A 23253-nucleotide genomic window follows, 5' to 3' on the forward strand; every position below is an offset into this window, starting at 1 on the left:
AGAGCACAATCACTGTACTGACACTGCTACAGTCAAAATACAGAGGCCCTGGTTTCTAGGTCAGTGTTTACCCTTGGTGTCTGGTGGCCGCATAGCCACAGCCATATCTCTTCCACTCAGAGACATAAACTCTTACTCTTCTCTCCAACCAGCAGAGGTTGCATTAGGAAGCCTTCTTTATCCCTTCTTTCCTTCCTTCCACAAATATTTACGAAGCTCTTGTGTGCTATCCAGTGCTGGGCTATTGAGCACTGGATGTTGCCACCTCTTGAGACATGGTCTTTTCATCCTAAGCATCATAACTGTATGTTGAAACTTTGGTGGTTTTCCAATTTCCAACAATGAACTTTCTTCAGACTTCTGATTCACCATAAAAGTGTTCAGAGTTTCTCCTGAGCAAGTAGTTGAATGCTACTGAGTTATAGGCAGGTAAAGTTACTCATTGTTACAAATTCTCCTTTTTAAATTTTTAGATTGTCAAAGAATTCCAAAGAATTGATGTAAATGTGTACTTTGCATCACTTCAAGGTAATTGCATATATACGTATCTATCTATAAGACTTTTCTTTAAGCCTTTTCTCCTACCTTGGAATGTGAGTACATAATGTCCAAAGGGCTTTTTTTCCAAAAACTATTTTTATTGTGGTAAAAGAGATATAAGACTTGCGCTTTTAGTTAAGAATACAACTAATTCAGTGGCATTAAGTACATTCACTGTGTTGTGCAATTAATCACAACTATCCTTTCTTGCTTTCTTTCCTTTTTTTTTTTTTTTTTTTTGGTCAGTATAACATTTATTATTGAGATATTTTACACTATTTGCTTCTGTTTACATCTTTGAGATCCAGTGTGTATTTTACATTTACTGCACATTTTTTGTTGTTGCTGTTGTTATTGTTTTTTTTTTTATAATTGAAGTTTAGTTGGTTTAGAACATTATATTAGTTCCAGGTATATAGCATAGTGATTTAGTATTTTTTCAGATTATAATTCATTATAGGTTATTACAAGATAATGGCTATAATCCCCTGTGCTATACAGGATTTCCTTGTTGATTATCTATTTTATACTTAGTAGTTTGTATCAATTAGTCTCATATACTTAATTTGTCCTTCTACCTCCCTTTTGGTGACCAGGAGTTTGTTTTATTGCTTTTTTTTTAAGTGGTATTTTTTTTTTTTGATGTGGACCATTTTTAAAAGTCTTCATTAATTTGTTACAATATCACTTCGGTTGTTTTATGTTCTGTTTTTTGGCCATGAAGCATTTGGGATCTTAGCTCCCTGACCGGGAATTGAACCCAAACCTCCTGCATTGGAAGGTGAAGTCCTAACCACTGGACTACCAGGGAGTCCCGTAAGTTTGTTTTCTATATCTGTGGATCTGTTTCTGTTTTGCATACACATTCATTTGTATTTTTTTAAGATTCCACATATAAGTGATATCATAAAGCATTTGTCATTCTCTGTCTGACTTATTTCACTAAACATAATATTCCTTAGGTCCATCCACATTACTGCAAGTGGCAGAATTTCATTCTTTTTTATAGCTGAATAATATTCCATTTCATTTATGCCACATCTTTTAATCTAATCATCTGTTGATGGGCACTTACATTGTTTCCATGCTATTGTAAATAAAACAAGACCTAATTAAACCTAAAAGTTTTTGTGTAGCGAAGGAAACCATCAACAAAATGAAAAGACAACTTTCTGAGTGGGAAAAAATACTTGCAAATTATGTGATTGACAAGGAGTTAATATCTAAAACATATAGACAGCTACAAAGAACAAATGCTAGAGAGGCTGTGGAGAAAAAGGAATGCTTCTAGACTGTTGGTGGGAATGTAAGTTGGTGCAACCACTATGGAAAACAGAGTGGAGGTTCCTCAAAAAACTAAAAACAGAGTTGCCATGTGATTCAGCAATCCCACTCTTGGGCAAAACTATAATTCAAAAGATACGTGCAGCTCTGTGTTCATAGCAGCACTATTCACAATAGCTAAGACATGGCAGCAACCTAAATGAGCATCAACAGATGAATGGATAAAGAAGATGTGGTTTAATACCTATACACAATGGAATACTATGCAGCCATAAAAAGAATGAAATAATGCTGTTTGCAGCAACATGGATGGACTTAGAGATTATCCTACTAATTGAAGTAAGTCATAGAAAGAGAAGTACTATATGATATCACTTGTGCAGAATCTAAAATATGACACAAATGAAACTTTCTACAAACAGAACAGATTTATAGACATAGAGAACAGACTTGGAATGAGGGGTGGGGAAGAAATGAGTTGGGAGTTGGGGTTAGCATATGCAAGCTACTATGTATAGAATGGATCAACAATAAGGGCTTACTGTATAGCACAGGGAGCTATATTCAATATTCTGTGATATAGATATGTATAAACTGAATCACTTTGTTGTACAGCAGAAATTAACGCAACATTGTAAATCAACTATACTTCAATAAAAAATATTTGGAAAAAATACAGATAGCTCATGCAACTCAATATCAAAAAACCAAACAACCCAATCAAAAAAAAGTGAGCAGAAGACCTGAACAGGCATTTTTCTAAAGAAAACATACAGATGGCTAACAGGCACATGAAAAGATGCTCAACAATGCTAATTGTTAGAGAAATGCAAACCAAAACAACAATCAGATATCATTTCATACCTGTCAGAATTTCTGTCATTATAAAGTCTACAGTTAAAAATGTTGGTATGGATGTAGAGAAAAAGGGCACCCTGGTACACTGTAAGTGGGAATGTAAATTGGTACCACCACTGTGGAAAACAATTTGGCGGTTTCTCAAAAAACTGAAAACAGAAGTACCACTGGATCCAACAATTACACTCCTTAGTATGTATCTGGAAAAAAACAAAAACACTAATTTAGAAAGATCTGTGTGTCCCAAAGATCACCACAACTACCTATTTTCAAAAATACCATTGCCACAAACAGAAACTCTACCCATTAAACAATTACTCTGAAGGTCTTTTTAAATCTGGAAAGATTACTTCCAATTTGTGTCGTAGAGCTGGTAACACCTGGAAACCTATGTCCTTTTAGCAGTGGAGGATCAATGGGCAAAAAAGTGTCCTGGGGAGAGCAGAGCTGGAAATGACTCATATCCCTGAGAACTAGAGGAACTTGCAGGGCACGAATCTGTGTCTGTCGATGTACAAGTGGTGTATAGGAATAGTAGTGGTTAGACTGAGTTCTCTAGGAGCAGAGCCTGAGATAAGGATTCTAGCGCAAGTGATTTATTAAGGCAGTACCCTGGAAAATTCATCAAGGACTGAGAGGAGCAGGATAGGGCAGGACGAGAAGATAAAGAGATGGCGTCAGAATCTACTTAGCTTGGTTTCACAGGGAGAATACCTCAAGAGCACCTGATGGTTTTCTTGAGGCAAGGGGTGGGGGGCTGGCCCTTTTACCTCCAGATCAGTCCAGCTATGGCTGCGGGCCACCCAAGGGAGGGGGTAAAACCTCCTAGGCCTTCTTCAGGTGAGAGAGTTCCCACTGGCCAAAGAATGTTCTCCAGAGAAGGGTACAGCTGTGAACTGTTAGCAGCCAGACTCCCGGCAGCAGGAGGATGGGTTCCCTGGAAAAAGAGATATGGCTGGGAAACAAGACCGTCTATTAACACCACAACCAGTTATGGTGTCACCATTCCATGTGCTACTGGGAAAGAAACTGACAGAGCAGGATTACATTCTGGAAATGAGAAAAAAAAAAAAAAAAGATTTAAAAGGAGGAGGTTCCAAAACTTAGCATTGGTTGATGTTATAAGAATTATCTTTTCCTAGAGACGAACTAAACATTATCTTTTTCTTTTGAAGATCATGTGATAGAAAAGCTGGAGAAATGTGGTTTCTTTAATGATAATAACATCAGGAAGGACATATTTTTTATGACTGTTCATGATGCTGTCCTCCATCTCCAGAACCAGGTGAAATCTCAAGAGGTTCAAGATTCCATTTTAGAAACGGTAAACATTGAAACTTTCTACGTACATAGCTTTCCTAAACGACCATGGTTTCTGTAAATGGCAGAAAATTCCACAAACCTAAATTTGAATCCCAGCCCAGTGAAGTTTTTAAGCCACTTGCTTAACTTTTCAGAGCCTCAGTTTTCTCATTAGTAAAATGGGAGTAAAACATTCCCCTTGCTGGGTAGATATGAAGACTAAATGGGACACTTTATAGGAAAGCACCTGGTAGAAACTGGTACATTATTAACTCGACAATGTGGGGGTTTACTAATATAAGTAGGTAGTAGCTGTAATGACTTTTAAGAAAAAAGGCACCAAACCTTGGATCGTCTGTGATTTGTATGTAAATGGAATTTAAATTCTCAGCAGTCTGTAAACTCTTATCAGTATTTTCTCCCTTTGGCCGTACCGTGTGACTGTGAGATCTTAGTTCCCTGACCAGGGATTGAACCTGTGCCCCCTGCACTGGAAGTGTGGAGTCCTAACTACTGGACTGCCAGGAAATTTCCTATCAATATTTTTAAATAGGATTCATTAGGTCATAAATGATCTTTGAAAAAAGAAAAAAAAATTGAAAGCCACAAATCATCCTAGAGTTTATTCTCCAAAAAACAAGATAGACCCTGACTTCCCATAGGCTGCCTTATTTTATCATTTTTCCTGTAAAATACCCAGGACAGTTGAGGATTCTGATGTGTGTCATTGGGCTGGGCCTACTGCTTGATACAAGAATGTCATCTCTCATAGACCGTCTCACCATGAATTTGGGAAACTAAAACAAATGTCTATAAAAATGACAACAATAATAATTATTCTGATAACACAGTCCACTATATTTTAAATTGCTTCCTTTTTATCTAAAAGTCAGATAAGTAGATTATTAGTGTAGATTGAAAGTTACTATTTGAAGTGAAACTAATTTAGAAAACAATTAGTAAATTATTAAATTCACCTATTGTTAGTAGAAAGATTGTTCTACTTAATGCTGTTGGAAAAAATACTACTTCTAAATACCAAGATATGGATCTTAAAAAAAAAAAAAAAGGTGCTACACTCAAGATGCTCAGCTTTGAAAACCTGTAAACATTTTTTAAAAAGTCTAAGGACTTCACAGGTGTCTAGAGGTTGGGAATCCACCTTCTAATGCAGGGGATATGGGTTTGATCCCCGGTCAGGGAACTAAGCTCCTGCATGCCACGAGGCATCTGAGTACTTGTGCCGCAACAAGAGAAAAGCTGGTGAGCCACAATTAAGATCCAATGTAGCCAAATAAATAAATTAATGAAAAAAAATTTTTTAATATAACTGAAAATTAATTTATTGTTTTCCCCATAGGTAACAATAACAAAGCAGGATAGTGTAAAGAGAATTGAGTTATTTATTTGTGAGATTAAAAGTAGCTAAAATGAAATGTTACTCTTATCTTGATGTACATTTAGAGTTGCTTTGGGAATATGCTTTATGGGTAAGACAAAGTCCAGATTGTTACTGGTTTCTTTTGTGTTTAGACTAAATTACACATTATGGCTAAAAAGCAGAATTTTCCTGAATAACCTACTTGATCCATAGATGTTGGTTTCTATCTCCAATAAAATTAATTCCCATTCAATTCAACTTGAGATTGTTTATTGTCGTCAGTCAGGAGCCCTTCACTTCGAGTTCCCTGAATGCTCAATGCTTTACTAAGTGCTCTTAGCTTGGTTATTGAAAGAAAATGACCATTGACTGCAGAATCATTTAGGCTAACTGGATGACTTGCTAAGTGTACACTTCAGAGGTTGGGGAAGAGTTGCGAAGAAGGTTAGACAATGAACTATACCAGCTCACACTTCAATGTGAAAAAAATGGTGGAGGGAGAATTCTAAGTGGGAAATATGAAAGAACCAGAAAGCTGAAAAGGATTTTGAAGTATGCAGATTTTAGATGAGAGACACCAGCAAAGCTGCAAATCATTTTCAGTGAAGAACCAGGTAGGTTGATGCTATTAGACTTCTAATAAATAGTCTCTGTGTTCTCTTTGTCAAGATCGCCCTCATCCAAGACTGTAAAGATCCTCTTGAATTAATGAAAGCAGAAATGATCGAAGAAGAACTTGATGTCCAAGATGAGGTATGATCATTGTTATTGTTCAAAGAAAAGAATTTGAATTAAACAGAATAATACTTGTAGTATTAAAAATATTTGATAAAAACTATCCAGGGAAAATAATTTTAAGAAAATACAAAAAGGGTAAAATGGAAAACGAGGATTCTCTATTGAAGACATTAAGTACCAGGGGATGGGGAGGTGCCTTTTGCCTCAAGCCTACAGATGTGATCAGCAACTGGAAGCAGCCCACACATTTGTCTTGATTTTATACCTAAACTTCTGCACACTTTCTCTTTCAGAGACCTAAGGCCAGTGGGATAGGAGAAAGGTGAATGGAGGGAATTTTTAAGCCAGGAGTTCCATAAGCCTCAGAAATATTGAGTTGGCCAAAAAGTTCATTCGAGTTTTCCAGCTCTTAGGGACAAAGAGGACAGTAGGAACCTCTTCCTCTGACTGATGATGGCTTTAGAACAAGACAGATTCAAGTTGAAAGATGTTTCAAAATCAAGTAGCCCCACATCCTCAGCTCTGCAGACATCCTTCCTACCCCACCTCTAAGGATGTTCTCTCAGCTTTTGTGTGAATGTTTCTAGACATTGGCAATTAGTAGCTTTTCAAGGGGGTTTGCTACACAGCTGGAAGGCTCCAGGTGTCAGCTGTGCTTACAAACTAGATTCACCCTTCCTCTCAGAATCATCCAGTGGACTGAGATCATTCTGGTTGCCTTCTCTGAACAGTCCTTAAATATTTGAGAGCAGCTTTCATGTTTATAACAGACTCTACCCTGAGTGAGATTCCTTCTGTTCTCTTTATTGTTCCTCACAGATAAGAAATTTGTTAGTTCTTCCCTGAACAAGAAGGGGATACAAAATCCCAGACAGGGTCAACTGTGATGTCCCGTGGTCTCATCAAGATGTTTACATTACTGTGACTTAAGAATGGGTTTATTTTCATAACAGCTACATCAAATTTTTTGCTTCTATTGAGCAGGGGTCCACTAAAGACTTGAGCATTTTCACATGAACTGTGGTCTAGGTGGGCACCCCATTTACAGTTATAGAATTGGTTTTGACCTTAATGCAGAACTACGTATCTTCTGCTAGATTACCGGCAGAGAAGATTTTTAGGGAAGAAATCACTAAGTAGAGTGAAAATCAGGGGTTCTGCATTTTAGCCCATCAGCTTAATGAGCCCAGGAATGTCATTATGAAGCTGTGAAGTCCTTCCAGCTTACTAGTTTATGATTAAGGCTATAGGGACAAGTTAGTTGAATGAAAACTCATATATCACAATTGGAACTTAAGAAGTTGCCACACTGTAGAAGTATTTTTGATGCCCCATAAAAGCATCATTCAGGTAGGGCCCTTGTAGATAAGGAAACTGTAAAGCAGAGTGGTTTTAAGGGACTGAACTTTAGACCAACAGACTTGAGTGCTGGCCCTGATTCTGCATCTTACCATCTGAGTAGCCTGGGACAATTTACTTATCCTGACTTCATTTTAGTTTCTTCATGTAAAATAGAAATAATACGTTACAGAGTTGTGACCATTAATGGGTACATGTAAAGGAATAAAACAGTCTTGTACATAGTAAGTGCTCAAGAAATAGTAATGATTGTTTTTAAACTACATCCAATTAGCATATGATGAGGTACAAAATTAAGTTTTTACCCTACTTTCATCGTGGTGCTATACGCCTAAGTAAATGTAAGCAAACAACACTACAGAGACATATTTGCAAAAAAGATTAGGTAGACTTAAGGAGAATTCTGTTGCATCAACACTGTTTCCCCCTTGCTTCCACAGGCTATTCGAAGACTTGCTTCCTGAAATTGAGCTCAGGAGGTCACTCTAAGCAAAGACTGACTGCGTGGCAGAATTTCCCCACCATGTAATTCTATGCAAATATTTTCTGCATTGACTATTTCCTTTGAACTTGAAACACTCATTCTTTTCCCAGTAGACTTTTAAAAATCTTTCTTTTTTAACCTCTTAACCACGGAAAGAGAAGCACAAAGATTGTTTCTAGGCTTTAATTATAAAATGAGTATTTTATTTCTAAAATGTGCAACATGGTCAACAGGGTTTAGCGGTTTGCAGGATCTGAGGGAACCATACTGCTGCTCCTACAACAGATTTGCTAGGAGTGTTCATGTGGGTACATGTGTACTTCTGTGCAGCTGGGGTAAGGGTCACCCAACAGTCTCTGTGGGCAGGTGAGTCAGGAATGATTATCCTGTAAATCTATTTCTGATTGACCTTGATACCTATGAGCTGCTCTGATCACAGTGTAAGGTCACAGTGAGTAAAGGCTGAAATAGAATTATTAGTGTACTTATCAGTAAAGGTCTTTAGAAATTCCTTTTGGTAAATGCATCCAAAAAGTTTTAAAAATACAAATTTGGTTAATGAAGTATTGCTGTATGTGACCAGATATGTAACTAGAATAAAGGAAAATGCTCACTTAAAAGCTATAGAATTGACTCAGAGAAGTGAAGTGATAAGATTATTGTGGTTTATTGATATTATTTTTTGATATAAGCAAAGCTCACTTGAAAAATACAGTTTTAATTTACCTTAGTTTATAGAAATGTGGAGAAGGCAGTGGCACCCTACTCCAGTACTCTTGCCTGGAAAATCCCATGGACAGAGGAGCCTGGAAAGCTGCAGTCCATGGGGTCGCAAAGAGTTGGACACAACTGAGCGACTTCACTTTCACTTTTCACTTTCATGCATTGGAGAAGGAAATGGCAACCCACTCCAGTGTTCTTGCCTGGAGAATCCCAGGGACGGGGGAGCCTGGTGGGCTGCCGTCTCTGGAGTCGCACAGAGTCGGACACAACTGAACTGACTTAGCAGCATAGAAATGAGCATTGTGTAGAGTATATTTAAGTATGGTCTATTTAAAATCTAACAAAAAATTGTGTTATTTTGAACAAAAATCAATTTTAATATGCTCATAAGACCATGGTGACTAAAACAAGTTTATATTTTTTGTTAAAATGTTAGCAAGTATGTGAAGTGATCTTTAACTAAATTCTAGACACCTTTCAAAAAATCTGAAAAGTGAACTGCTTATGTGTATATATATATATGAAGACAAAGCATTCTAAATGAGCCCAGTATCAAAGGAAAAACGTTGGTTTGGAATATACACATTGAAAATAGATGTTTCAAAAAATCCATATGTTAAGCCAAAAAATATTTTTTCCTGAACCTTTTCTGAGGGCCAACAATTTCCAGGCATTGTGTATAATCTATCGGCTTTGGTCCTGTGGACTGGTTGCATGTATTTTACACTGGACTGAATGAAGTTGTACTTCATTTCTAGAGAAAAATACTCAGGTTTTCAATTGAGATAATGTCTTAACTTGACTGAGAATGGTATTGTACCTCTGGCACAGATGTGTGGAGTTCCTAATGGCATTTGGCTATCCAAAGGCAGCATATCTTATCTCTGGTTTTCTTCTTAAATATAATCAGAAATGAGGTCTCTATCTACTTCTGAAGAGATATCATTAGTGATCAGATCAAATTGGCTGACTAAAAAGCATCCTTCTCTTCCTTCTACCCGCACTACATGTTAGAATTTCAGTGAGTTATAGTGGCCTGTGATGTTACAATAGTCTTTGATGCTCATGAGTTATACTGTCTTTAACTGATAGGGGACAGATTTCTCACCTAGTTGGGTACAGCATAACCAGGATTGTAATGTTATCTCATTACAATTTACAGTAATACTTTTCTATAATGGCAACAAGTCATAGCTCTAAAGACTGAATGTAATAGTCTTGCAGAAAATGGATGAATACCTCTGTTCAATAGAGGAAATATGCACTGCTCTCTCTTTTTTTTAAAGTCAAAGGAAATACCAAAGTTATATTTTAAAGGCTAGAGTTTTGTAAGATCTTGGGTCCATTTGTGGCTATATAAGACCACAGTCTATTTGACTTGTTTCCCAAGCACACTCTAGTAATTTCGTCTCTTTATGCATCTTGTGAATAGTAAACGTAATTTTAATTCTATATTTTCAGTAGAAATTTTACTTGAAATTAAAGCTTTTGTTATGTTTTTAACCTATAGGATAAGATTCTACTATTGTATATGAATTTCAATAAGTGAAAAAGTCAAATCATGTACATACAGAAATATTTGCACATATTTTTTATGAAAAATAATGTTACCTTTTAAACTACTCTGATGTGTCCCTTCTGAATGAAACTATTAAATATAATAAAAATGCTAAATTTTAAGTGTGCCAGTACTTTTTTTTTTAGTTGGGATATAGTTGACTTACAATATTATAGTAGTTTCAGGTATATCATATACTGGTTCAAAATTTTTATAGAATATACTCTATTTAAAGTTATTATAAAATACTGGCTATATTTCCTGTGCTGTGCAATATACCCTTGCAGCTTATATATTTTATACATAGTAGTTTTTACCTCAGAAGTCCCCACTGCTATTTTGCCTACCTTTCTACTCTCCCCACTGGTAACCCCTCATTTTTTGTCTTTATCTGTGAGTCTGCTTCTATTTCATTATATTCATTTGTTTGCTTTATTTTTTAGATTCCGCATATAAGTGATAACATGCAGTTTTTGTCTTTGTCTTTATTTCACTAAGCACCATACCTAACAGGTCTATCCATGTTGCTCCAGTGGCATTTTTTCATTCTTTTTTTACAGCTGAGTGATATATATATATCATAATATTCCATGATATATATATAATCCATGATATCATGGAATATTACTCAGCTGTAAAAAAAGAATGAAAAAATGAACGAAATATTACTCATGTATATATATATATCTATATCATGTCTTCTTTATCTATTCTTGGACACGTAGGTTGCTTCTACATATTGGTTATTACAAATAATGCTCCTGTGAACACTGAGGTGCATGTTCTTTTCGAGTTAGTATTTTCATTTTCTTCAGATAAATACCCAGCAGTGGAATTTCTGGGTCATATAGTAGATCTAATTTTAATTTTTGGAGGAGCCTCCATAATGCTTTCTACAGTGGCTGCACTTACCTACATTCCCACCAGCGGTGTAAAAATGTTCTCTCTTTTCCACATCCTCACCAGCACTTGTTATTTGTGGTCTTTTTCATGATAGTCATTCTGCCAAGTATGAGGTGATATCTCACCGTAGTTTTGGTTTGCGTTTCTCTGATGGTTAACGATGCTGAGCATCTTTCCATGTGCCTATTGATCATCTGTATGTTTTCGTTAGACAAAATGTCTATTTGGGTCTTCTACACATTTTTTAAAAAAATACTTACCTTTTAGGTCCCAGTTTCTTTCCTCTCTCTTCCTTCCTTCCTTCCCTCCTTTCTTTTTGGCTGCAATGGGTCTTTATTGCCGTGCATGGGCTTTCTCTAGTTGCGATGAGTGGGGCTACTCTTCGGCTGTGATGCACAGGCTTCCCACTGTGGTGCCTCCTCTTGCTGCAGAGCACAGGCTCTAAGGCATGGGGGCTTCAGTAACTGTGATGCGTGGGCTCAGTAGCTGTGGCCCATGGGCTCACTTGCCCTACAGCATGTGGGATCTTCATGGACCAGGGATCAAACCCATGTCCCCTGTAACTGCAGACAGATGCATAACCTCTGGACCACCGGAGAAGCCCTTCTGCCCATTTTTTTTTGATTGGGTTGTTTTTTTGATATTGAGTTGTATGAAATGTTTATATATTTTTAATAATAACTCCAGTGGATCATATAATTTGCAAGTATATTTTGTCACTGGTTTCTTGTGCTGTGCAGTGGTTCAGTATTCTTATCAGCCATCATTTTGATGTATTCTTCATAGCTCTATTTCCATTTGTTTTGGGTGTAATTTCTTTTTGTAAAAGACTTATTGATGCAATAAACAATGTCACATAAATATCTCAGTTCAATCTTATAATTCTTACCCAATGATTTCCAGCTTGTTCTGTGCAATGATTTTCATTATTTTAAGCAAACTTCTCTTTTTGGTACGAATACACATCAAAATGATGCAAAGCCTAGGGTACTGCATGATTTTTCACAAAATAAGCACACTAGTGCAGCCAGCACCCAGATCAAGGAGCAGGAAATAGCCAGCTCCCCAGATGCCCTCTCCTGCTCTCTCCCAGTAATTGCCTCAATGGATGATTACTGTCCTGACTTCTAACACTTGTCCTTTGAATTTCATATAAATGGAATCAAAATGGAAAGATTTCTATCAAAATCATAAGATTGTTTCCCTTTCTCTTTGGTGTCTGTCTTCTTGCACTCAGTATTACAAATGTAAGATTCATCCATGTTATTGTATATAACAATCTTCATTAATTCTCATTGTTAAACAGTATTCTTTTGTCTGGGATTCCCCAGTGGCTCAGATGGTAAAGAATCTGCTGGCAATGCAAGGGACCTGGGTTTGATCCCTGGGTTGGGAAGATTCCCTGGAGGAGGGCATGGCAACCCTCTCCAGTATTCTTGCCTGGAGAGTCCCTGTGGACAGAGGAGTCTGGCGGGCTACAGTCCATGGGGTCGCAAAGAGCTGGACAGGACTGAGAGATTAAGCATGGCACAGCACATCCCACTGTATAAATTTACCACCACTTATTTATCTGTTCTACTGTTTATGAATAGTTGGGTTGTTTCCAGTTTTTAGCTTTCATGAACAGTGCTGCTGAGAACATTGTTACATTTTTTTGGTAAACATATGCAGACTACTCTATATACTTAGGAGCAGAGTTGCTGTGTCATATGGTTATGTTCAGGGCTTCCCTGGTGGCTCAGTGATAAAGAACCTGCCTGCCGGTGCAGGAGGTGGGGGTTCCATCCCTGGGTTGAGAAGATCTCCTAGAGAAAGACAGGGCAACCCACTCCAATGTTCTTGCCTGGGAAATCCCAGGGACAGAGGAGCCAGAAGGGCTGCAGTGCATGCGGTTGCAGAAGAGTTGGACACGACTCAGTGACTAAACTACAACAACAATACGTATGTCCAACTTCAGTAGATACTGCAATAGGTATCTACGGCAGACCATTTTCCAAAGTGGTTGCACTGACTCACACTTGCATCATATATGAGAGTTTCAGTTGCTACATGTTTTTATCTACACTTGGTTTGTGTGTCTTTTTCATCTGAGCTATGCTTGTGGCTGTGTATTAGGATCACACTGTGTTTTTAATTTGCATTTGTCTGATGACTAAGGAAATTGAACACCTCAGATGTTTATTATCATTTAATACTCAAGGGAATCATTGACCCGACTCATTTGTGTATTTTTCTTTTTGGACTAACTGCCTTTTCTTTTTCTTTTTTTGGCTGCACTACATGGCACTTGGGATCTTGGTTCCCCAACTAGGGATCAACTTGTATCCCCTGCATTGAAAGCAAAGGGTCTTAACCACTGAACCACCAGGGAAGTCCTGGGCTTTCTGGCCTGTTCCTGTGGTCTACACAACTCACCTGCCTGTCTGCCTGCTCTCCCTACAGGTCTTCAGAAAAGCAGCTGGGGATTCACTAGTATTCTCACAGAGCTCCAAGAAGCTGAAGACCTATCTAGACTTTATACTAATTTTAAATCTGCTAAGGTACCCCACTTCATCTCTTTCTTCAGGAACATCTTTAGGCCTAGACACAGAGGAAATATTTGTGCGCAAGATCCAACCCATGTCACTGTTCTAGACCAAGTGCTCCAGTATTCTGAATCCCTCCCCATTATGTTTAAAAAAAAAAAAAGACCCTTTTATTTTGAGATGATTATAGATTTGCAGGAATTTGCAAAGACATGTACAGCAAGGTTCCTTTGCACCCTTCACCCAGCCTCTCCCAATGTTAACATCTTGCACAATTACAGTACAATACAGAACCCAGGAAATTGACATTGGTACAAACCATAGAGCTTATTTTTATCCCAAGTATAACTTCATGTGGGGCTTCCCACATGGTGCTAGTGGTAGAGAATCTGTGTGTCAATGCAGGACCTGCAGGAGATGTGGGTTCAGTCCCTATGTTGGGAAGATCCTCTGGAGGAGGGTATGGCAACCCACTCTAGTACACTTGCTTGGAGAATCCCATGGACAGAGGAGCCTCATAGGCTAGTCCATGAGGTTGCAAAGTGGGACATGACTGAAGTGACTGAGCACGCATGCACACACATAGCTCCACGTACACACCATTGAAATCAAGATGCATAGCTGTATCATGAACACACAATTCCTTCTGAAGGGCCTTGAAAAAAAAGCACAGATATATGTCTCCACATCCCACCACTCCAGACTGAACAAGGACGTTCTGAGTTGGAGGAGCACCTCTGATAACACACTTCCTGTGGCCAGGATACATTGACCACCAAATATTCCACTTTAGAATGTACTTGAAGTTTTCTCCATTTTTACTCATGACTATCCCAGCATGGAGGAGCTCTGGGCCATACAGGAGGAGCATGTGAAAATCACCCTTTGGATGTAAAAGAAGGATACAAGTCCTTGACCAACCAGTACTACAAGTTGGCAGAGACTCTTCAGTATGGAGAACAGGTATGGTTCTTTTCCTAGTCAGTTCAGGCTACTATAACAAATTACCATAGATGGAGTGGCTTAAACAACAAAAGTTTATTTCTATTTCACACAGTTCTAGAAGCTAGAATTCTGAGATCTTGTGCCAGCATGGTCAGTGAATGCCCTCTTCCTGGTTTATAGAGGACACTCAGGTGTTGTCTTACTGTTTCCTCATGTAGCTAGCTCCCTACTAGGAAGACCCTAATTCCATCATGAGGGCTCCACTCTCCTGACCTAACTACCTCCCAAGGGTCCCACCTCCAAATACCATCACTCTGGGGCTACAGTTTCAACATTGGAATTTGGGAGAGGGACACATTCAGTTCATTGCAGCTCTCTTCAAAAGACCTGTGAACTCGGTGGCATTGCTACACACCTGAGGATGGGTCCTGATCAGAGTAGTCAGCCCGATCGCTTCCAGGTGAATTCACTTCTGAGCTCAACAATTCATGGTGAGTATAGCACTTCAGGATCCTTTAACCCACTCCCCCAAGCTTACACCATATACAAAAGGAGGCCTGGGCATCCTTTGATTCCCTGGCACAGAAGTATTCAGGTGAATAGGAGCGGTCTGGACCAGTAGAACAATTGATGTGCCTATGCCCTTTCTCCAGTAAGCTCCCAGTTAAGTGGGTAAAGGAAGGAAGTGGTGAGAAATAAAGCTGAGAGGTGGACTGGGGCCAGATTACGAGGGACCTCGTATGCCACATTAAGAAGCTTGGATTTTGTCTATCCTCAACTCTGGTAAGAGATAAAAGCAAAATGGGCTGGGTTACATTACCTAGCTAATCCAGTCAGCTGACCTGGATACCTAGAAATAAATTCAGAAGGTGAAATTAAAGTAGAGATGAATGAAGCTCTTGTTGTTGGTTTCCAAGGACAGAGTAACAGATGGAGGATTAAGCTTAGGGATTTTTAAAGACAATTTCAGAATTCTATCATCTACAATGATATGAGGCATTGCTTTTATGATTAGGAAGGTATGTGCTATATTAAAACATTTAAGGCAGAAGTAGATACTTCTTGAGATTGAGGAGTCAATGTTTCTTCATAAACAAACATGTTGCTGTTTCTATGCAGGAGTCCCTGTCTTTTCTGGTTTTACCTGCTTTTTTTTTTTCTTAAAAAAAAAAAAGAACTTTTGGTCCCTAAAACAAAGGAGGAAGTGATTGCTTAATATTTATGTTTAAAGCAGTTGTTAAATGTCTGTGACAAAATACAAGTGTGCAAACGAGTACTCTGTGCTACCTGCTCCGGAAGAAGTGAAAGCTTCCAAGCTGTGGGGATGAAGCCTGCTTTCTTATTCCCTCACCACCTCTCCTCTACACTGAGTGGTGGCCCAACCAGAGATACAGCCAACCACTCAGCGAGAAGATGCTCAGGAAGAAGATCTGGAGGAGAAACAGCATGCAGGCCTGATCTGCCTGCTTAAAGAGCTGAGGCTACTTTCTTTTTAGTTTCATCTTCCTTTATTTTGTTCAGGGTACTAGCTTTTCCATCAGCTCCTTATTCATCAAGTGCCTTTTCTGTGACATGTATGGAACTAGAAGCTGGGTAGACATTCAGTGGGCAACAAAACTGAGCCCATCTCTATCCTCCTGGGCTTAAGTCTAATGTGGGAGATGGTCGATAAACAGGCCAAGAGCCTGGTAAATAGAGGCTGACAACTTTACTTGTGGTAGAGGCTTGAAGGCGACACACAAAGGGCCTTCTGTCATGGTGGATGACTGGCTTGGGAAGGCTGTGTGTGCTCTCCAGGGAGGTAATGCTTGAGGAAGGAACTAGCAAGCACAGACCTGGGGGAAAACTGTTCCTGCGGAGGGAACAGGTCAAGAAAAGCCCTGAGGCAGGATTAAGCTCAGCTGAGAAGTGGTCATTTGGGACTGAAAGATCGGCAGGATGGAGGAAGGTCCTAGATACTCAAGAGTTTGTAAATGGAAGATTTTTAGCTGGGAAAGGGATGGCCAGCTTTGGTTTCAGAAGATTACTCTGGGTGAATTGTTTGTTTCTATGTGCAGAGAGTATCTCTCAAGGAATACACAGGATCTGGTCATCCTGGGTGCCTTCAGGAAGAGGGACTAGGGGTGACTGGGGGCAAGGGCAGGAGGAAGAAGCTTTGTAGACCATCTGTTCACTTCTGATTTTGAAGGTATTATATAGTCTAAGACTAGACACAGGAATAGGAAGAAAGCTAATGTAGATGTCTGGGACAAATCTGAGACAGACGTAAAAAAATCCAGTGATCAGACTGTGGGAGTGAGGAACAGGGAGGAATTAAGCTGATCTGTGTTTTTGGATTTAGGACTGAATGACAAAGTAGATGGTGATGAAAACAAATTGGGGAGAGTTGAAGACGGACAGTTTGGGAGCACTGGCAGCTCCAGAATTTCTAGTTAAAAGAGGCTTAGGAGTGCCCAGCTAGTTGAAGTAGTGGCTAGAAGAGATTTGCCTTAAACAATGAATTTTCTTAATTTTTTTTTAATCAGTCAGGGTATGTCATATTATACGTAGTAACCCCAAAATACAGACAGGCTTGAGAGTACCTTGGACTGCAAGGAGATCCAACCAGTCCATTCTGAAGATCAGCCCTGGGATTTCTTTGGAAGGAATGATGCTAAAGCTGAAACTCCAGTACTTTGGCCACCTCATGCGAAGAGTTGACTCACTGGAAAAGATTCTGATGCTGGGAGGGATTGGGGGCAGGAGGAGAAGGGGACGACAGAGGATAAGATGGCTGGATGGCATCACTGACTCGATGGACATGAGTCTGAGTGAACTCTGGGAGTTGGTGATGGACAGGGAGGCCTGGTGTGCTGTGATTCATGGGGTCTCAAAGAGTCGGACACGACTGAGCGACTGAACTGAACTGAACACACACATGAGAACTAAAAAAAAAAAAAAAAGCAAAACCTCAGTGACTTATATAACAAAGGGTTTTTTCTTCTTCTTCTTTTTTATTGTTTTCCTCTTGCTCAAAGTTTGCTGCATGTCCAAATGACTCTCTGGGCAATTTTCTTCCACGTGATGGTTCAGCATTGCAAGTTGCTTTAATCTTAGGTATCTTTATCTCAACAAATGATAACCTTAAAACAAAGAAGGGGGGAAAAAAAGACAGCAAGGAGAATTGAACACCTAATCTTAAATAGTTTCTACCCGGAAGCAGCACATGTAATTTTCAACCGCATTTCAGTGGCTAACATAAGAGCCAGAGCTAAGCCTACCTTCAAGGAGGCAGATAAACATAATCCTTTTATATAAATAAATATGATGTCTAGGAAAGGAAGGAGAGCCAGAAGTGCCGGTGACTCTAGTAATGCTTACTATTGTATCTTACATAAGCATAAAGACACTTCAAAGATCTGTACTGAAGAATGGGGGTAGAGGTCAGAGGAGAGGTGGAACGTGGGTCCTCAATGAGCACCAACGACCCTCTGCAGTGTGCTGTTTTGTGTATGGAGAAGAATCCCAACCACTCAAGAATCCCAATGTATTCTGCATACATTAAAGATACCTCTATCCAAGTGGAAATGTCAAATAAGCAGCTAAATCAGGTCAGAGGACAAGTCTGGGCTGGAGCTATAATTTGAGAGATTAAAATATATCTACCTGGAGTTGGATATGAGAAGTCCACAAGAGTGGTGTAGGCATGAGAGTGTCTACATAAGGAAGATTTACAGAGGCTGACTCGGAGACAGTCATGGATAGAATCCTGCTGACAGTGAAAATTAAAGGTGGGTCTGGAAAGGAGACTAAAAGTTTTAAAAAGTATGCACATTTCTGCTCTTATCAATGCAAATGCTTCCACTTTCATGGTGGAGCCCCATCCCTTCTGAACCTCAATTCCTCTGTTTACTGAATCAATTCTGTTAGCTCTTAAACATGCTTCAGTGAGATCTCCCCTCTGATAAAACAAGGCCTCCTCTTTAGCCACTGTCCTCACAAACCTTTAGGCAAATGGCTCTCCTTTCAGTTTCCCAACATTCCAAGTTCTGTGGTGCCTTTGCGCTTACTGTTCTCTCCGCCTGGAGGCTTCCTCCCAGGGTCTTCTAAAGATGACCTCTTTTGCAACTTTTATGTTGCAGCTTAAACGGCATCTTCTCAGAGGCCTTCTTTGTCCATACTATGTAAAGCAGCTCTCCCTCAGCCATAGGTGCTTGTCTTAGCCTGTTTGGGCTGCTGTCACAAAAACGCCAAAAACTCAGTAACTTGTAAACAACACACAGTCATTTCTCCCAGCTCTGGAGACCGGGAAGGCAAAGATCATGGCTCTGGCAGAGTCAGTGTCTGGTGAGGGCTCACTTCCCAGCTCACAGAAGGTGCCGTTTCACTGTGTCATTACACGGGGGAAGGGGCAAAGGGATCTCTTTAAGGAAGGATCATTTCCTCCTAAAATTTATTTTCAGCAATTTTAAGATGCTATGTTGATAGGAGAGTTGTTAAGAATATGATGAGGGACTTTTCTGGTGGTTCAGTGGCTTAAGACTCCCTGGTCCCGATGCAGGGGTGGGAAGAAAGGAGGCTTCAGTTCCTGGTCAGGAAACTAGATTCTGCAATTAAGAGTTCGCAGGCTGCAAAGAACATCCTGTGTGCCACAACTAATCCCAGACACAGCCAAATAAATAAATAAATATAAGGAATATTTAATATGATGAAAATAATATTTGAGCAAGTGGTGTGAAAGGCAGATTGCAATGCAGAGAAGTGAGTCAAAGTGGGCACATTTATCAGAGCTTGCTGTCTTATTCATCCAAATAGTGGGGCTCACCTGCCCAAGCCCAGGGCCTGATATCTCTGATGAATGTTCTAACCTGGCTGCACCCTCAAGACAGAGCCTTATCTAGCTAAACATCATAGTGCTCATGCACAGCAGGTGCTAGGTAATTACTGGATAAATGCTAACAGCTGCAATCAAATATTGCAGCTGGCTTTCTTAGATCAGCGCCAAAAACCACCCAAAGATCTTGACATGAGGAATTTCACTGGTAACTGGCGTGGGGGTATTTGCAATTGGGTGTTGGCAAAATGGTCTAATTGCAGGGAGGGCATAGAAAGAGAGGACAGGAAGGGGAGCCAGGGAGACTGCCCTGTCTAGAACTGTGGCTGCAAAGCAAAGAAAGGAGAGGATAGCAATTACAAGATGCTAAATGGAGAGAATTATCTTTCAAATGGTCGAGATTTGATACACTTCATTAGAATCTCCTGGAGTCTGGGAATCAAAAACCAGAACACATTTTGACCTGTAACTATTTTGGACAACTGCTTTAATAATTATTATGGATCAAATGCTTAGTTTTGGGGCCACAATATATGCACATTGCCTTATTACCACACTTATTATTACCACACTTTTCTCTTTCCTTAGGACTTCCAAACTTTTGATGGAAGACAGACAGTATGTATGTGAGACTTTATTTACCTGTGACTAGTGCCATCTAGTGGACATCATCTCTGAAACAGCTTTGAGTTCAGGATTTTTATCTACCTGGCAAAGGTGGTGATGATCTGGATAACATTCACTACATGCTTATTATTTATTAGTTGGAAACAGCCAACACCATTTTGCAGACTATGGAGACTGAGGCTGTTCAGGAAATAAATTTCAGGGTCCACGTGTTAATACATTGGGAGGTGAGTGGATGGTGGTGGTGGATTTAGCACCTGGGAGATGACTGATAGGTTCCAAGAAAGCAGCTCAGCTATCCCCTGGGGCAATACAAAGAGACTAAAGATATGTCCTGCACTGGACACTGGGCAGATAGGATTCATTCTGAATTCCTCTGGTGCTCTAAGCAAGAATACAGGTGGGCCAGGCCATCACTTTTATTGTCTTTCACTGCAAGAGATAAACAAACACTATAAATGGGATAGCTGAAGTAGGGCGAAGACTGGCACTTTCCCTCCCGCCATATCCAATTAGAAAGCTCAGATTCCACCCAGGCCATCTGGACTCATTCTTTCCTGATGAAAGTGAAAGTGAAGTCGCTCAGTCATGTCCAATTCTTTGCGACCCCATGGACTATAGCCCACCAGGCTCCTCAGTCCATGGAATTTTCCAGGCAAGAGTACTGGAGTGGGTTGCCATTTCCTTCTCCAGATGAAGGAAAAGTATATATCTCTCTAGCCTCTTAGTGAGAAGTTCAGTACACTTCCCAACTCTGATGTCTAAAGTCCAGAGTCTCACCTAAATATCATCTAAATACAAGTGAAAATGTAGATAGGATTCATCCTGAGGCAGAATTCCTCTCCAGCAGTAAAACCAAACAAGTGCTCCCAAAATATAGTTGTAGGACAGGCACAGGAGAGACACTTCCATTCCAAGAGGGAGAAGTAGTTAAGAAGGAAGGATCAGTTCAGTTCAGTCGCTCAGTAGTGTCCAACTCTTTGTGACCCTATGAACCACAGTACACCAGGCCTCCCTGTCCATCACTGACTCCTGGAGCCCACCCAAACCCATGTCCATTGTGTCAGTGATGCCATCCAACCATCTCATCCTCTGTCGTCCCCTTCTCCTCCTGCCCTCATTCTTTCCCAGCATCAGGGTCTTTTCAAATGAGTTAGCTCTCCGCATCAGGTGGCCAAAGTATTGGAGTTTCAGCTTCAACATCAGTCCCTCCAATGAACACCCAGGACTGACCTTTAGGATGGACTGGTTGGATCTCCTTGCACGCCAAGGGACTCTCAAGAGTCTTCTCCAACACCACAGTTCAAAAGTATCAATTCTTCTGCGCTCAGCTTTCTTTATCGTCCAACTCTCACATCCATACGTGACTACTGGAAAAGCCATAGCCTTGACTAGATGGACCTTTGTTGGCAAAGTAATATCTCTGCTTTTTAATATGCTGTCTAGGTTGGTCATAGCTTTCAAGGAGCAAGCATCTTTTAATTTCATGGCTGCAATCACCATCTGCAGTGATTTTGGAGCCCAGAAAAATCAAGTCAGCTGCTGTTTCCCCACTTATTTGTCATAAAGTGATGGGACTAGATGCCATGATCTTAGTTTTCTGATTGTTGAGCTTTAAGTCAACTTTTTCACTCTCTTCTTTCACTTTCATCAAGAGGCTCTTTAGTTCTTCCTCACTTTCTGCCATTAGGGTGGTGTCATCTGCATATCTGAGGTTATTGATATTTCTCCTGGCAATCTTGATTCCAGCTTGTGCTTCCTCCAGCCCAGCGTTTCTCCAGGAAGGATCAAGCAGGTCCAAACTCCACAAGGCAAATTCCATTTGTCCCAGGTCTTCGTTGTGACATGCAGGATTATTACTTGCAGCGTGTGGGATCTAGTTCCCCCAGCAGGTTCCATCCCTGGTTTGAGAGCACAGAGTCTTAGCCGCTGCGAACCTGGGCCCTCTGCATTGAGAGCCCCTAGTCTTAGCCATTGCACCACCAGGGAATTCCCTCCATTAGATCTTACGGCTGTTTGGTTTGATGCTCTTGCCCTCCAGCCCCACAGCTCAGTGGGACAGCCCTGCCCTCATGGCTCTCTAGGAGGGACCTGTCTATGCAGCTCTGCTGAACGGCAGTCCTGCCCTTTGAAACAAGACGGAGGCAGCCTTGCCTTGGGTGCACTGGACCTGTGATGGGCATGGCAGCCTTGAGAATCTGTGTAGTCACCTAAGGGATCCTTCTTGCTTCTTGAAGGATAGTTTCATGGTCCCACCCTCTGAAATCCAAGTTCAACCACCTTCCTTCATTCCATCCCATCTTGTCTATTCGTTTTACTTCAAACTGGCAGTCTCTGTTGTATAATCCCATCTTTCTGCCTGGTTTCTGTTGAGATGGCCTCTGAGTCCATGACTCTACCAGATGGTTGTTCAGCCATAGCCTTAGTGTTCTCTTCAGAACAAGCTTTTTCATTTTTTTGTAATATGAATAGGCTGAAGATTTTCCAAATCTTCAAGTTCTGGCTCCTTTCTTTGCTTAACAATTCCTTCTTCAATTCAGTTCTTTCCTTTTGCATTTTACTATATGCAGTCAGGAAGAACCAAGCTGCCCCTTCAATAGTTTGCTTAGAAATCTCCTTTGCTAAATGTCAGTTCTACCTTCCACGAAGCACTACAGCACAGCCAGGTTTTTTACCGTTTGATAATGAGGACTGCCTTTTCCTGTAAGCATGTTTGTGCAATAACATTCTACCTTTCTTCTTAATGTCTGTATGCCTAGTACACATCTCAGAACTCTGCCAGCCTCTTCCAATCACCCATTTTCACAACTTTAGGTATTTGTGGCAGCAGCACCCCACTCACTGGTACCAAACTCAGTCTTAGCCAGCTTGGGCCACCATAGCAGGATATCCTAGATGGGGTGGCTTAAACAATAGAAAGTTATTTCTTCACAGTTCTGGAGCCTGGACCTCTGAGGTCTCTGAGGGTGTCAGCATGGTTGGATTCTGCTGAGAGATCTCAAGCTCATTGCCTTCTTGCAGTCTGCTTACATGGCCTTCCTTGGGGTGTGCACGTGAATAGAGAGAACAAATTCTCAGCTGTCTCTTTGCTCAGTCACTCAGTCATGTCTGACTCTTTGTGGCCCCATGGACTGTAGCCCGCTAGGTTCCTCTTCCCATGGAATTTTCCAGACAAGAATACTGGAGTGAAGTGCCATCTCCTGTTCCAGAGGA

General features: G+C 40.2%; 1 protein-coding gene across 1 annotated transcript in view; it reads left to right on the plus strand.

Moving 5' to 3' along the window:
• Positions 1–7926, plus strand: part of SLC26A4 (solute carrier family 26 member 4) — a 59266-nt gene extending 51340 nt beyond the window's left edge. The window contains exons 17-20 of the mRNA XM_068973067.1: positions 474–528; positions 3858–4006; positions 6035–6118; positions 7903–7926. Of these exons, the coding sequence (XP_068829168.1) occupies positions 474–528; positions 3858–4006; positions 6035–6118; positions 7903–7926 (312 nt within the window). The remainder of the gene's footprint in view (positions 1–473; positions 529–3857; positions 4007–6034; positions 6119–7902) is intronic.
• The last annotated feature ends 15327 nt before the right edge of the window (positions 7927–23253 follow it).

This window comes from Capricornis sumatraensis, chromosome 5, assembly GCF_032405125.1.
Source record: "Capricornis sumatraensis isolate serow.1 chromosome 5, serow.2, whole genome shotgun sequence".
Taxonomy (NCBI): domain Eukaryota; kingdom Metazoa; phylum Chordata; class Mammalia; order Artiodactyla; family Bovidae; genus Capricornis; species Capricornis sumatraensis.